The sequence below is a fragment of the Myxine glutinosa genome, chromosome 1 (assembly GCF_964187855.1).
Source record: "Myxine glutinosa chromosome 1, kmMyxGlut1.1, whole genome shotgun sequence".
Taxonomy (NCBI): domain Eukaryota; kingdom Metazoa; phylum Chordata; class Myxini; order Myxiniformes; family Myxinidae; genus Myxine; species Myxine glutinosa.
Window position 1 is genome coordinate 359,019,362 of NC_136261.1, and position 11,641 is coordinate 359,031,002.

General features: G+C 45.5%; 1 protein-coding gene across 2 annotated transcripts in view; it reads left to right on the forward strand.

Annotated features, from left to right (window-relative positions):
• Positions 1–11,425, forward strand: part of LOC137414109 (max dimerization protein 1) — a 61,118-nt gene extending 49,693 nt beyond the window's left edge. For both annotated transcript variants that reach the window (XM_068099601.2, XM_068099595.2), the window contains 3 exons: positions 6,120–6,234; positions 6,448–6,640; positions 10,760–11,425. In XM_068099601.2, the coding sequence (XP_067955702.1) occupies positions 6,120–6,234; positions 6,448–6,640; positions 10,760–10,899 (448 nt within the window). In that variant the 3' untranslated portion in view covers positions 10,900–11,425. The remainder of the gene's footprint in view (positions 1–6,119; positions 6,235–6,447; positions 6,641–10,759) is intronic.
• Positions 11,426–11,641: the final 216 nt, after the last annotated feature.

Here is an 11,641-nt window from a genome sequence, read left to right on the forward strand (position 1 = left end):
CATGCCCCTCCCTTCACCCCTACCCCTTCCTTTCTGTCCTACCCCTTCCCCACCCCCTCCCCCTCCCCTCCCCCCCTTCCCCGCCCCTCCCCCCTCTCTCCCCTCCCCCCTCCCCTCCCTTCCCCCCTGTTCCCCTCCCCTCCCCTTCCCCCTGCCCTCCCCTCCCCCGCCCGGCAATGCCGGGTACTTCTGCTAGTAGGTCAATAAAGGCTCGTTAAATATATGGCAGTAGATGACTAAATATGTGACAAAAGCCTCGTTAAATAAATAGCAGATGACTAAATTTGTTACTAAAGGCTCGTTTAATCTACGGCAGTAGATGACTCAATAGGTGACGAAAGGCTCGTTTTATATATGGCAGTAGATGACTAAATATGTGACCAAAGGCTCACTAAATAGATGAATAAATAGGCTGGTTGTCAAGTCATGAATGGAGGTGTATGTACAGTCACGTGACAAAGTAAGTACACCCCATGTAAAGTTTTGACTTTTTCAACATATTTCAACATACAGCTATTTGATCTTCATTTCAACAATATTGACAGACAAAGGTGATATAATATAACAAATATCATGAAACATTTACATTTTGTAGTCCATTGTATAATTTAAATAAACATAAATGCAAATTTCGCATGTGGAAAAAGTAAGTACACCCCTACATTTATCACTGCTTCAAATACCTAAAATTAGAATCAAGTGCACCAGCTCAGGTGCAAATGATTAGAAAATCGTTAGAGAGGATCTTGGAGGAACGTGTCTTATTTAAACCTCAGACATTTAGTTTGGTTTGCTGTTTGTTGTTGAAGTGTGCGGCGTCACCATGCCTAGATCAAAAGAGCTCTCTGAGGCCTTCAGAAAGAAGGTTATAGATGCCTACGAGTCTGGGAAGGGATTAAAAAAGATCTCCAAACAATTTGAAATCAATCATTCGACTGTCCGGAAGATCATCTACAAGTGGAGAAGATTCCAAACAACTGCCAACTTGTTCAGGCCAGGCCGCCCGAGCAAGTTCAGCCCGAGAGGAGACCGCAAGATGCTGAAAGAAGTCTCGAAGAACCCCAGAATGTCATCACGGTACCTACAGGTAGCTCTTGCCACTGTTGATGTCAAAGTGCATGGGTCTACCATTAGAAAGAGGCTACACAAATTTGATCTACATGGGAGGTGTGCCAGGAGGAAACCTTTGCTGTCCAGAAAGAACATCAGGGCAAGACTAAAGTTTGCCAATGAACACCGAGGCAAAGACCAGCACTTCTGGAACAATGTGCTCTGGACAGATGAGTCAAAGGTAGAGCTATTTGGCCACAGTACCAGAAGACATGTTTGGCAAAAACCAAAGACAGCATTTGACCACAAGAACCTGATACCAACTGTAAAGCAAGGTGGTGGAAATATTATGGTTTGGGGCAGCTTTGCTGCATCAGGGCCTGGGCAGCTCACCATCATAGAATCCACTATGAATTCTTCATTGCACTAGAGGGTGCTTGAGGATAATGTGAGGCCATCTTTTTTTTTTTTTTTTTGTATACAAGATCGAGGCTCGTGAAAGAGCTAACATTAATCACACAAAAAGACAAACCGACACACAAAACACAAAAAACAAGGGGAGCGGCAGACAAGATGGGGAGAGAGGGGGAAGGACACAAAAGAGAGGGGGAAGAGGGGGAAGGACACAAACACAACATTTGAGAGCAGGGACATCGGGAGGACTTGGGGGAGGTGGGAGAGGAATAAAACATATGAACACTGCAAGGACTCTGGGGTGAATTACCGGGGGTAGAAAAGATCAAGGTTTTCGATGGGGGAAGATAAGAGATGGTGGTGAACAGTTGTTTTAAAGACCTGGAGGGAGGAGTGGGATTGAAGGAGTGGGGGAGTTTGTTCCAGAGGCGGGAGAAAAGGGGAATGAAAGAGTGAAGGTGAGCAGAGAGCCTAGACTTTGGCAGTTTAACCATATAGTCTAGTAGGAAGACTAGGTCCCCCTGCACCCCCCGGAGATATACTTCTAATCAGTGTTTCTAGATTGGAAAAAATGTGTAGAAAATGACTAGCTATGGCCCCAAGCTGAAAAAATGTCCCACATACCATTTTTATGCAAATTACTGCTGCAAATTTTATGCAAAATTATGCAAATTTTATGCAAATTTTTGATGAGGAGTAGAGTTGAGGGGTCTTTGAGGGCTTCATCGAGGTGCTCTCGGTTGCAAGACTGGGTCATTCTGAGAAGCACAGCAGGGTCAGAGATCATGATGTTCTCCTCCTCAGTGAATCTCTCCATCAACAGCCTCTCCATTGCCTCACACACTGTTTTGAGGCAAAAGAGGGACTTTGCGTAGGCCTTTCCACTGAGAACACCTTTGAGAGATCCACTTGTTACTAGTTGTGCCTCAAAGAGAATCTCTGCATATCCAGAACCACGCATCTTGTGTCCAGTGAGCATCCCGATGTAGTTCATGGATGTGTGGAAGGGTCCAATCGTTACTACATGACTAGCAAATTCATTTGGCCAGCGCCAGATGATGGGAAGGGCTTTCATGCAGACACCCAGATCAAATGTATTCAGGACCCATCTCTGACCCACCTCAGCAGTTGCTGCCTCGGAACGCTTCAGTAGCTCACGAACAACTGCGTTGTCTGTGATCGGTTGGTGGATAGGCGTGCAGTAGTCGACTGTTGATTTGCTGGGTGGGGGAGAACCAGTTGCAGAGGTGAAACCCCCTAGCCCAGGCACAGGCTGCAGGCCATTGCCATGCCATGCAGGCACCAGGCACAGACCGATCACAGACAACGCAGTTGTTCGTGAGCTACTGAAGCGTTCCGAGGCAGCAACTGCTGAGGTGGGTCAGAGATGGGTCCTGAATACATTTGATCTGGGTGTCTGCATGAAAGCCCTTCCCATCATCTGGCGCTGGCCAAATGAATTTGCTAGTCATGTAGTAACGATTGGACCCTTCCACACATCCATGAACTACATCGGGATGCTCACTGGACACAAGATGCGTGGTTCTGGATATGCAGAGATTCTCTTTGAGGCACAACTAGTAACAAGTGGATCTCTCAAAGGTGTTCTCAGTGGAAAGGCCTACGCAAAGTCCCTCTTTTGCCTCAAAACAGTGTGTGAGGCAATGGAGAGGCTGTTGATGGAGAGATTCACTGAGGAGGAGAACATCATGATCTCTGACCCTGCTGTGCTTCTCAGAATGACCCAGTCTTGCAACCGAGAGCACCTCGATGAAGCCCTCAAAGACCCCTCAACTCTACTCCTCATCAAAAATTTGCATAAAATTTGCATAATTTTGCATAAAATTTGCAGCAGTAATTTGCATAAAAATGGTATGTGGGACATTTTTTCAGCTTGGGGCCATAGCTAGTCATTTTCTACACATTTTTTCCAATCTAGAAACACTGATTAGAAGTATATCTCCGGGGGGTGCAGGGGGACCTAGTCTTCCTACTAGACTAATAAGAGGGTTGCAGGCAGATCTTGTGCGACCTGAAGGAATATTGGGGGGACAGAGCACAGAGAGAGCTGGGGGAGCAAGGCCGGAGAGGAGTCGGTAGAAGACAGAAAGACCACCAACCTGCCTGCGGTGAGTGAGTGAAAGGCCCTCGGTGTTGACTACATCGCAGGAGATTCCAATGATTCTGAAAGCTTTGGCCTCAACAGCGTGAAGCCGAGCAAGGTGTGAGGCAGGAGCACCAGCCCAGAGGGGGGAACAGTATTCCATTGAGCTGCGGATGAAAGCCTTGTATGTGGTGAGGAGCTCAGGTGTGCCAAGGAAGGACTTCGCACGACGGAGGATGCCCAGTCGGCGACTGGCTTTGGAAATGTGGCCAGCTTGGAAATGTGGTTTTCCCAAGAAAGATCATGGCAGATAGTGAGACCCAAAAGCTTGAGCGACAGAACTTCTTGGAGAGGATTGTTCAGAAAGTAGATGGGAGGGTTGTCCAGTCGGTCCTTTCGGAGAGACATTGTAAGAGTGTGAGATTTGTCAGGATTGAAAGACATGTTCCACTTGCTTGACCAGTCTGTGATTTTGTCCAGGTCTGCAGAGAGTGAGGAGGCTGCAGACTGCCGATCTGAGGGATGAGGAATGGAGCGACAGAGAGTAGAGTCGTCAGCAAAGAGATAGAGAGGATTTTCAAGAGAGTCAGAGAGATCATTGATGAAGACCAGAAAAAGCACAGGGCCCAGAACACTACCTTGGGGAACTCCAGCCTGAACAGGAAGAGGAGATGAGAGAAACCCATTCAGGGCCACACGTTGACTACGACCAGAGAGGAAGTCCGCCAGCCATGCGTGGAGATTTCCATGGATACCAAAGGAGGAGAGTTTGGTGAGCAGAGCAGGGTGCCAGACCGTATCGAAGGCACGTGAAATGTCAAGGGAGACAGCTCTAATTTCCTGTTTGGCGTTGAGGACCTCCATCCATTGTTGAGAAAGCAGAAGCAGCATGTCCAGAGTAGAGTGACCAGGTCTGAAACCAAATTGATGATCAGAGATCAAGCCATTGGAGAAGAGGAAAGATTTAATATCTGAAGCAATGATGGATTCCATGACTTTGCTGATAATTGGGAGAAGGCTGATTGGTCTGTAGTTGCTGGGATCTGTTTTTGCACCTTTTTTGTGCAAACCGGTGATGTTGGCTGATTTCCAAGCAGATGGCAGATGACCTTGAGCAAAAGAGAGGGTGAAGAGAACAGAAAGAGGGAGTGAAAGAGCAGAAGAACATGATTTTAGGACCCGTGGGCTGATGCCGTCAGGACCAGTTGCAGAATCAGAGTCGAGGTTTGACAGAAACTTTTCCACCTTGTCAGGAGGAAAGGACACAGATTCCAGGAGCAGCTGGGTATGACTCGGTACGGTGGGTACAGAGAGGGATGGGTTTGGGACACAAGATTTAGAGGCAAACACAGAGTTGAGGCATTCAGCTTTTTCACGTGCGGAGTCAGCCGTTAAGCCGTTTGAGGTGAGGGAGGGGATGGAGGGGGAACAAACACCAGAAACAGATTTGACCAGACGCCACCAGGATTTGGAAGAGGGAGACAGATAAGAGAGTTCGGTCTTGAGAATGGTGAGATATTGTTTCCTGGCTCTCCTGAGGGTGGACACACACTTGTTTCGGGCTTTGTGAAAGGAAATGAGATTTCCTTCCGTTGGATTTGCTTTCCAGGAGACGAAAGCAAGTTGTTTCAGGGCAACAGCCTCACCACAAGATTCCATGTACCATGGACGGGAGGAAGGGTATGACAACTGAAGACGAGATGGTATAAATCTGTGCATGAGAGAGAGCAATTTACTTTGAAAGAATTCCCAGGATGTGTTGATGTCAGAGGCGGTAGAGATGGGAGACCAGTCAGAAAGTTGAAGCTCAACCGAAGGTGGACCTTGCAACATGACAATGACCCTAAACATACCAGTAAATCCACGAAGGAATGGCTGAAAAGAAAGAAATGGAGGGTTCTGGAATGGCCAAGTCAAAGTCCGGATCTAAATCCCATCGAGATGTTGTGGGTGGATTTGAAACGAGCTGTGCATGCAAGAAACCCCTCAAACATCACACAGCTGAAAATTCTACATGGAGGAGTGGGCAAAAATTTCTCCAAGTCGATGTCAGAGACTGGTAGACAGTTATAAGAAACGCCTACTTGAGGTTGTTTCTGTGAAAGGGCAATACCACCGATTAGAGCCAAGGGTGTACTTACTTTTTCCACATGTGAAATTTGCATTGATGTTTAAATTATACAATGGACTACAAAATGTAAATGTTTCATGATCTTTGTTATATTATATCACCTTTATCTATCAGTATTGTTGAAATGAAGATCAAATAGCTGTATGTTGAAATATGTTGAAAAAGTCTAAACTCTACACGGGGTGTACTTACTTTTTCACGTGACTGTATACTAATTCAAACAGTGAACCTAAGAGAGATGTCAGGAAAGGACTTTCTGCTCATTAAAATTTGTCAGTGTCACAATAGGACTATCTACAGAGAAAAAGATTGATATTTAAGACAAATAAAAAGTATTTTTCAGTTCAGTTTTTTCCTCCACAAGTTTCTTTGCTTTGATTATCGTAAGATTTTTTGTGACTCTCATCTCAATACCACCAGGCGTGCTCAGCTGCGAACTTGTCTGGAACGTCTAAAAGCTATCGTGCCTCTGGGCACAGATAACTCGCGCCATACCACACTTGGTCTCCTCAACAACGCCAAGATGCTCATAAAGGTAATCTTGGTTTGGGATATTATACATACTTTCCTCAGCTTGCCTGTCCTAATGGCTTACGAGTTGGGAAATGTTTCCACTTCTTTTACCCAATCCTTTTATGTTCGGTGCTCTGTTTTATAGAGCTGTACCTATTACCCAATGCAATCACGCTGTTGTAAAACTTTTGACTTCTGCAACTGGCCTCATCCATCCCTCATGTGCTCCTTGTAGAGGCTGGAGGAACAAGAGCGAAGGTCACAGCATATGAAAGAGCAGTTGTCTCGTGAACAGCGCTTCCTGAGGCGACGCCTCGAGCAGCTGGAGCCTGGAGTGGAACGTCCTCGTGCAGACAGTCTCGGTTCGACTGCCTCCACTCACTTCTCCACCTCGTCTACGTTGTCCTTCTCCTCGGATTCAGAAAGAGGTGAGAACCTCACATATTTCACAGCTATTGTTTGTCAGATAATTATGTTTATTATTTAATTTTAAATCTGCTGTTCTACATTCTGCAATAGCCCTGAAATATGTGTTTTGATATATCTGACTGTGTCGTACCTGATTGGAACACGCCTTGTACATCTTGGTTGTTTGTTTATTTATTTTAAAATGGCGATTTACATGCTACATGTGCAAAATTGCAGACTGTTAAACCCCGTCACATAAGTGGCCAGTTGAGTTCCATATGATGGGGATATAAATACACGTTAATGTTATAAATCTAACAAGTATGAATCATTCCATCATAGATTAATGTATGGCTGGGATCAAAAGATCGATCTGTGAGAAACAGTCACACTAGAGAGCTCATGGATCACCTGACACCATGCAGTTTTGAGAAAAAGGACATGGGAAGGCTCTTTTCAACTCTTGCTTTGCGTTTTGCACAAAACAAACAGCTATACGCCACCATATTTGTCTGAATGATGAATCTCACAGTTACTCTGTCCTCAGGACATGAGACATTGTAAATATTTTTTCCCCAAGTACTGCTAAACGGAAGGTTTTTGAAAGTTCCAAGAAGGTGATTTGCATTCTTGATTGATTCTTAACCGCCTGTCTGCGGACCCCTGCTGGTCTGCGGAAGGAAGGCTCCGTGGAGTAATGCCATGAAAAAAAAAAAATATATATATATATATATATATATATACACATACACATACACACACACACACACACTACATGGCCAAAAGTATGTAGACACCCAAACATCACACCTGTATGTGCTCATCGAACATCTCATTCCAAAATCATGGACATTAATATGGAGTTGGTCCCCATTGCTGCTATAACAGCCTCCGCTCTTCCGGGAAGGCTTTCCACTAGATGTTGGAACATTGCTGCAGGGATTTGCTTCCATTCAGCCACAAGAGCATTACTGAGGTCAAGCACTGATGTTGGGCGATTAGGCCTGGCTCGAAGTCGGCGTTCCAATTCATCCCAAAGCTGTTCGATGGGGTTGAGGTCAGGGCTCAGTGCAGGCCAGTCAAGTTATTCCACACCAATTTCGACAAAGCATTTCTTTGTGCACGGGGGCATTGTCTTGCTGGAACAGGAAAGGGCCTTCCCCAAACTGTTGCCACAAAGATGGAAGCACACAATCGTCTAGAATGTCATTGTATGCTGCAGCGTTAAGATTTCCCTTCAATGGAACTAAGGGGCCTAGTCCGAACCATGAAAAACAGCCCCAGACCATTATTCCTCCTCCACCAAACTTTGCAGTTGGCACTATGCATTCGGGCAGGTAGCGTTCTCCTGGCATCCACCAAACCAAGATTCGTCCGTCAGACTGCCAGATGGTGAAGCGTGATTCAACACTCCAGAGAACGCGTTTCCACTGCTCCAGAGTCCAATGGTGGCAAGCTTTACACCACTCCAGCCGACGCTTGACATTGCACATGGTGATTTTAGGCTTGTGTGTGGCTGCTCGGCCATCGAAACCCATTTCATGAAGTTCCAGATGAACAGTTGTTGTGCTGACGTTGCTTCCAGAGGCAGTTTGGAACTCGGTAGTGAGTGTTGCAACCGAGGACAGAAGATTTTTACATGCTTCAGCACTCGGCGGTCCCGTTCTGTGAGCTTGTGTGTGCTTGTGTGGCCAACCACTTCGCGGCTGAGCTGTTGTTGCTCCAAGACGTTTCCACTTCACAATAACAGCACTTTCAGGTGACCGGGGCAGCTCTAGCAGGGCAGAAATTTGACGAACTGACTTGTTGGAAAGGTTGCATCTTATGACGGTGCCACATTGAAAGTCACTGAGCTCTTCAGTATGGCCCATTCTACTGCCAATGATTGTCGGTGGAGATTGCATGGCTGTGTGCTTGATTATACTTACCTGTCAACAATGGGTGTGGCTCAAACACCCGAATCCACTAATTAGAAGGGGAAAAACTTTTGGCCATGTAGTGTATATACATTAATGACACTCGCCGCTAGTGACTCCCAAAAAATCTATATATAATGGAGCAAGTGTATATATGTATCATCCACTCCAGGGGGCGGATTCAGGATTTTTTGAAAGGATTCTATAAATGAAGGGAACAGGTGCATACTCCCCAAATGTTGCGAGCACGAAGCTGCAGTGCATTCAGAAAGTATTCAGACCCCTTCACTTTTTTACATTTTGTTATGTTGCAGCCTTATGCTGAAATCGTTTAAATTCATTTTTTCCCTCATCAATCTACACTCAAAAACCCATAATGACAAAGAGAAAACAGGATTTGAGAAAGTTTTGCAAATTTATTAAAAAGAAAAAACTGAAATATCGCATTTACATAAGTATTCATACCCTTTGCTATGACACTTGAAATTTAGCTCAGGTGCCTCCCATTTCTCTTGATCATCTTTGAGATGTTTATACACCTTGATTGGAGTCCACCTGTGGTAAATTCAATTGATTGGACATGATTTGGAAAGGCACACACCTGTCTATATAAGGTCTCACAGCTGACAATGCATATCAGAGCAAAAACCAAGCCATGAGGTCGAAGGAACTGCCTGCAGAGCTCAGACAGGATTGTGTCGAGGCATAGATCTGGGGAAGCCTACAAAAAAAATTCTGCTGCATTGAAGGTTCCCAAGAGCACAGTGGCCTCCATAATTCTTAAATGAAAGAAGTTTGGAACAACCAGGACTCTTCCTAGAGCTGGCCACCTGGCCAAACTGAGCAATCGGGGGAGAAGAAGGGCCTTGATAAAAGAGGTGACCAAGACCCCGGTGGTCACTCTGGCTGAGCTCCAGAGATCCTGTGTGGAGATGGGAGAAACTTCCAGAAGGACAACCATCACTGCAACACTCCACCGATCTGGGCTTTATGGCAGAGTGGCCAGACGGAAGCCTCTCCTCAGTGAACGACACATGAAAGCCCGCTTGGAGTTTGCCAAAAAGCACCGAAAGGACTCTCAGACTGTGAGAAACAAGATTCTGTGGTCTGATGAAACCAAGATTGAACTGTTTGGCTAACCCCCGCTCTAGCAGGGAAAATGGCCTTAAAATGCATGTTGTTGTGTTGTTGTTGCTTCACCATTGGGAGATAGGGCCAAAAACGATAAATAGCAGGATATCTCAAAAAATTGCAGACGGATTTGGACGAAACTTGGTGGACCGGTTGTGTATGTGACAAGGAAGAATTCATTCAATTTTGGTGATTCGAATCCAGATCCGGATCAGAGAATTTTTAAAGTGGTTCTTCACCATTGAGTGATAGGGCTAAAACTGATTAATATGGCACGATATCTCAAAAAGTTATGGACCGATTTGGATGAAACTTGGTGGACAGGTAGGGTTTATGACAAGACCGAATCGATTCGATTTTAGTGACGATCGGATTATGGATTCGGATACGAGAATTATTTAATTTTTTAAGCGATTTTTCACCATTGAGAGATCGGGCGAATAGCGATATATAACATTATATTTAAAAAAAGTTGTGGATGAGTTGTGACTAAATTTGGTGGACGAGTTGGTTTGGTGACGAGAACAAGCCGATTCGATTTTGGTTCAGGTCCGAATCCAGATCCGGCCTATCAGTGGGATACAAAACATAAACTGCTCAGCTTGGCGGAGGTATGCACTCCACCGAGTGCCGTTCCAGTTGTAAAGTGAGATGATTTGGCAATAATGATCAGTTTCGAGTAGAAACTCGAATCGTTGCCTCAAGCGCTCAGCATATCCTCCATGACGGTTTTAGTTTGAGGTGCATTACAGTGATGTAACTACTATTTCATCAAATCAGTTTGAGCAAAGGTCGTTGATGTGCTGACTGATGTTGATTGGTGGGCTGCAAGTGTTGTGTGAGGGACACTGCAATTGAATTTTCCAAATCCTTGATAAAGGTCACTCTGTGGTCACAAGAGATGAATCTGGTCTCTCTGGTCAATGCTATTGACCTTTTTTACGTTAGCTTTTTTAATAATTATGTTTGCTGGAGCTTTGAATTACTATATTATTATTAATTCTAGATTTGTTCTGGTTGTGGTTTGCTCATATTTTTGGTGCCTCCCATGTCATTATTGCTCATAGTTGTTGCTTGTCATTATTGCTGCAGATGAGCTTGAAGTGGATGTGGAGAGTGTGGACCTGGTGAGCTCCTTTGGCATCGTCATTGGTCGTGGAGAGAGTCCACAGAGCCAGGCCAGTGATGGAGGCTATGCCAGCTCGGGCTTCGTTTGGCCTGAGCTGTGCTAGCGCCATGGCCGAGTCTGCACTTGCCCCTAATCCTCGTGCAAGTGGGTTGCGCCTCATCATCGGCGACTTCTGGGCCACTCGTTCGCCCACTCGCTTCTCAAGTATTGACAATGCAACCTCGTCTTTGGCCTTCGGCAAGCTACTCGTTTCACTGCCACAGGGTCGAAGCTGGAACTTCCTGCAACCTCACAAGCCTCAATCCGAGGCACCTTCCCCCCCCCAAGCTGATGGACCACCGTAGTTCTCCTTCCCAGCCGTTCATGTCTGCAATTTCCAGCTCATTTTATCTCAGGCGAGGTTGTCCTCCAGCACGGTGCTTTACTCCCTATCTGGCTGCATTGCTTTGAGGAAGCTCGAGTTTGAGGGGTGGCGAGTAGGGAGGGATTTTAAAGGGGCATACTCAGACATACCTTACCTGGGTACATCTCTCTGGTGCTAAGAAATATTTGGCCTCCAGAGTAGGTAATGAGGTGTGCAATATCCGGCTTGGCATCAACAGCAGGCCAAGCCGTCCTCTGGACAGTGTAAAAAAACAAAACAAAAAACAACAAAAAAACTCAAAAGATAAAAATATAAAATAGGAAATGTAACAAAAATATTCATGGGGTAACGGGTGGGGTTTTCTGTACCCCACCAGCCTTGACCGCCAACAAATTGATAGGGTGCGAATGTTGGGTGGGAGGGTATGTTGTTTCGTATCTCTTGCTGATTAATCATTGCTAAAAGGTTTGATTACAGCAAG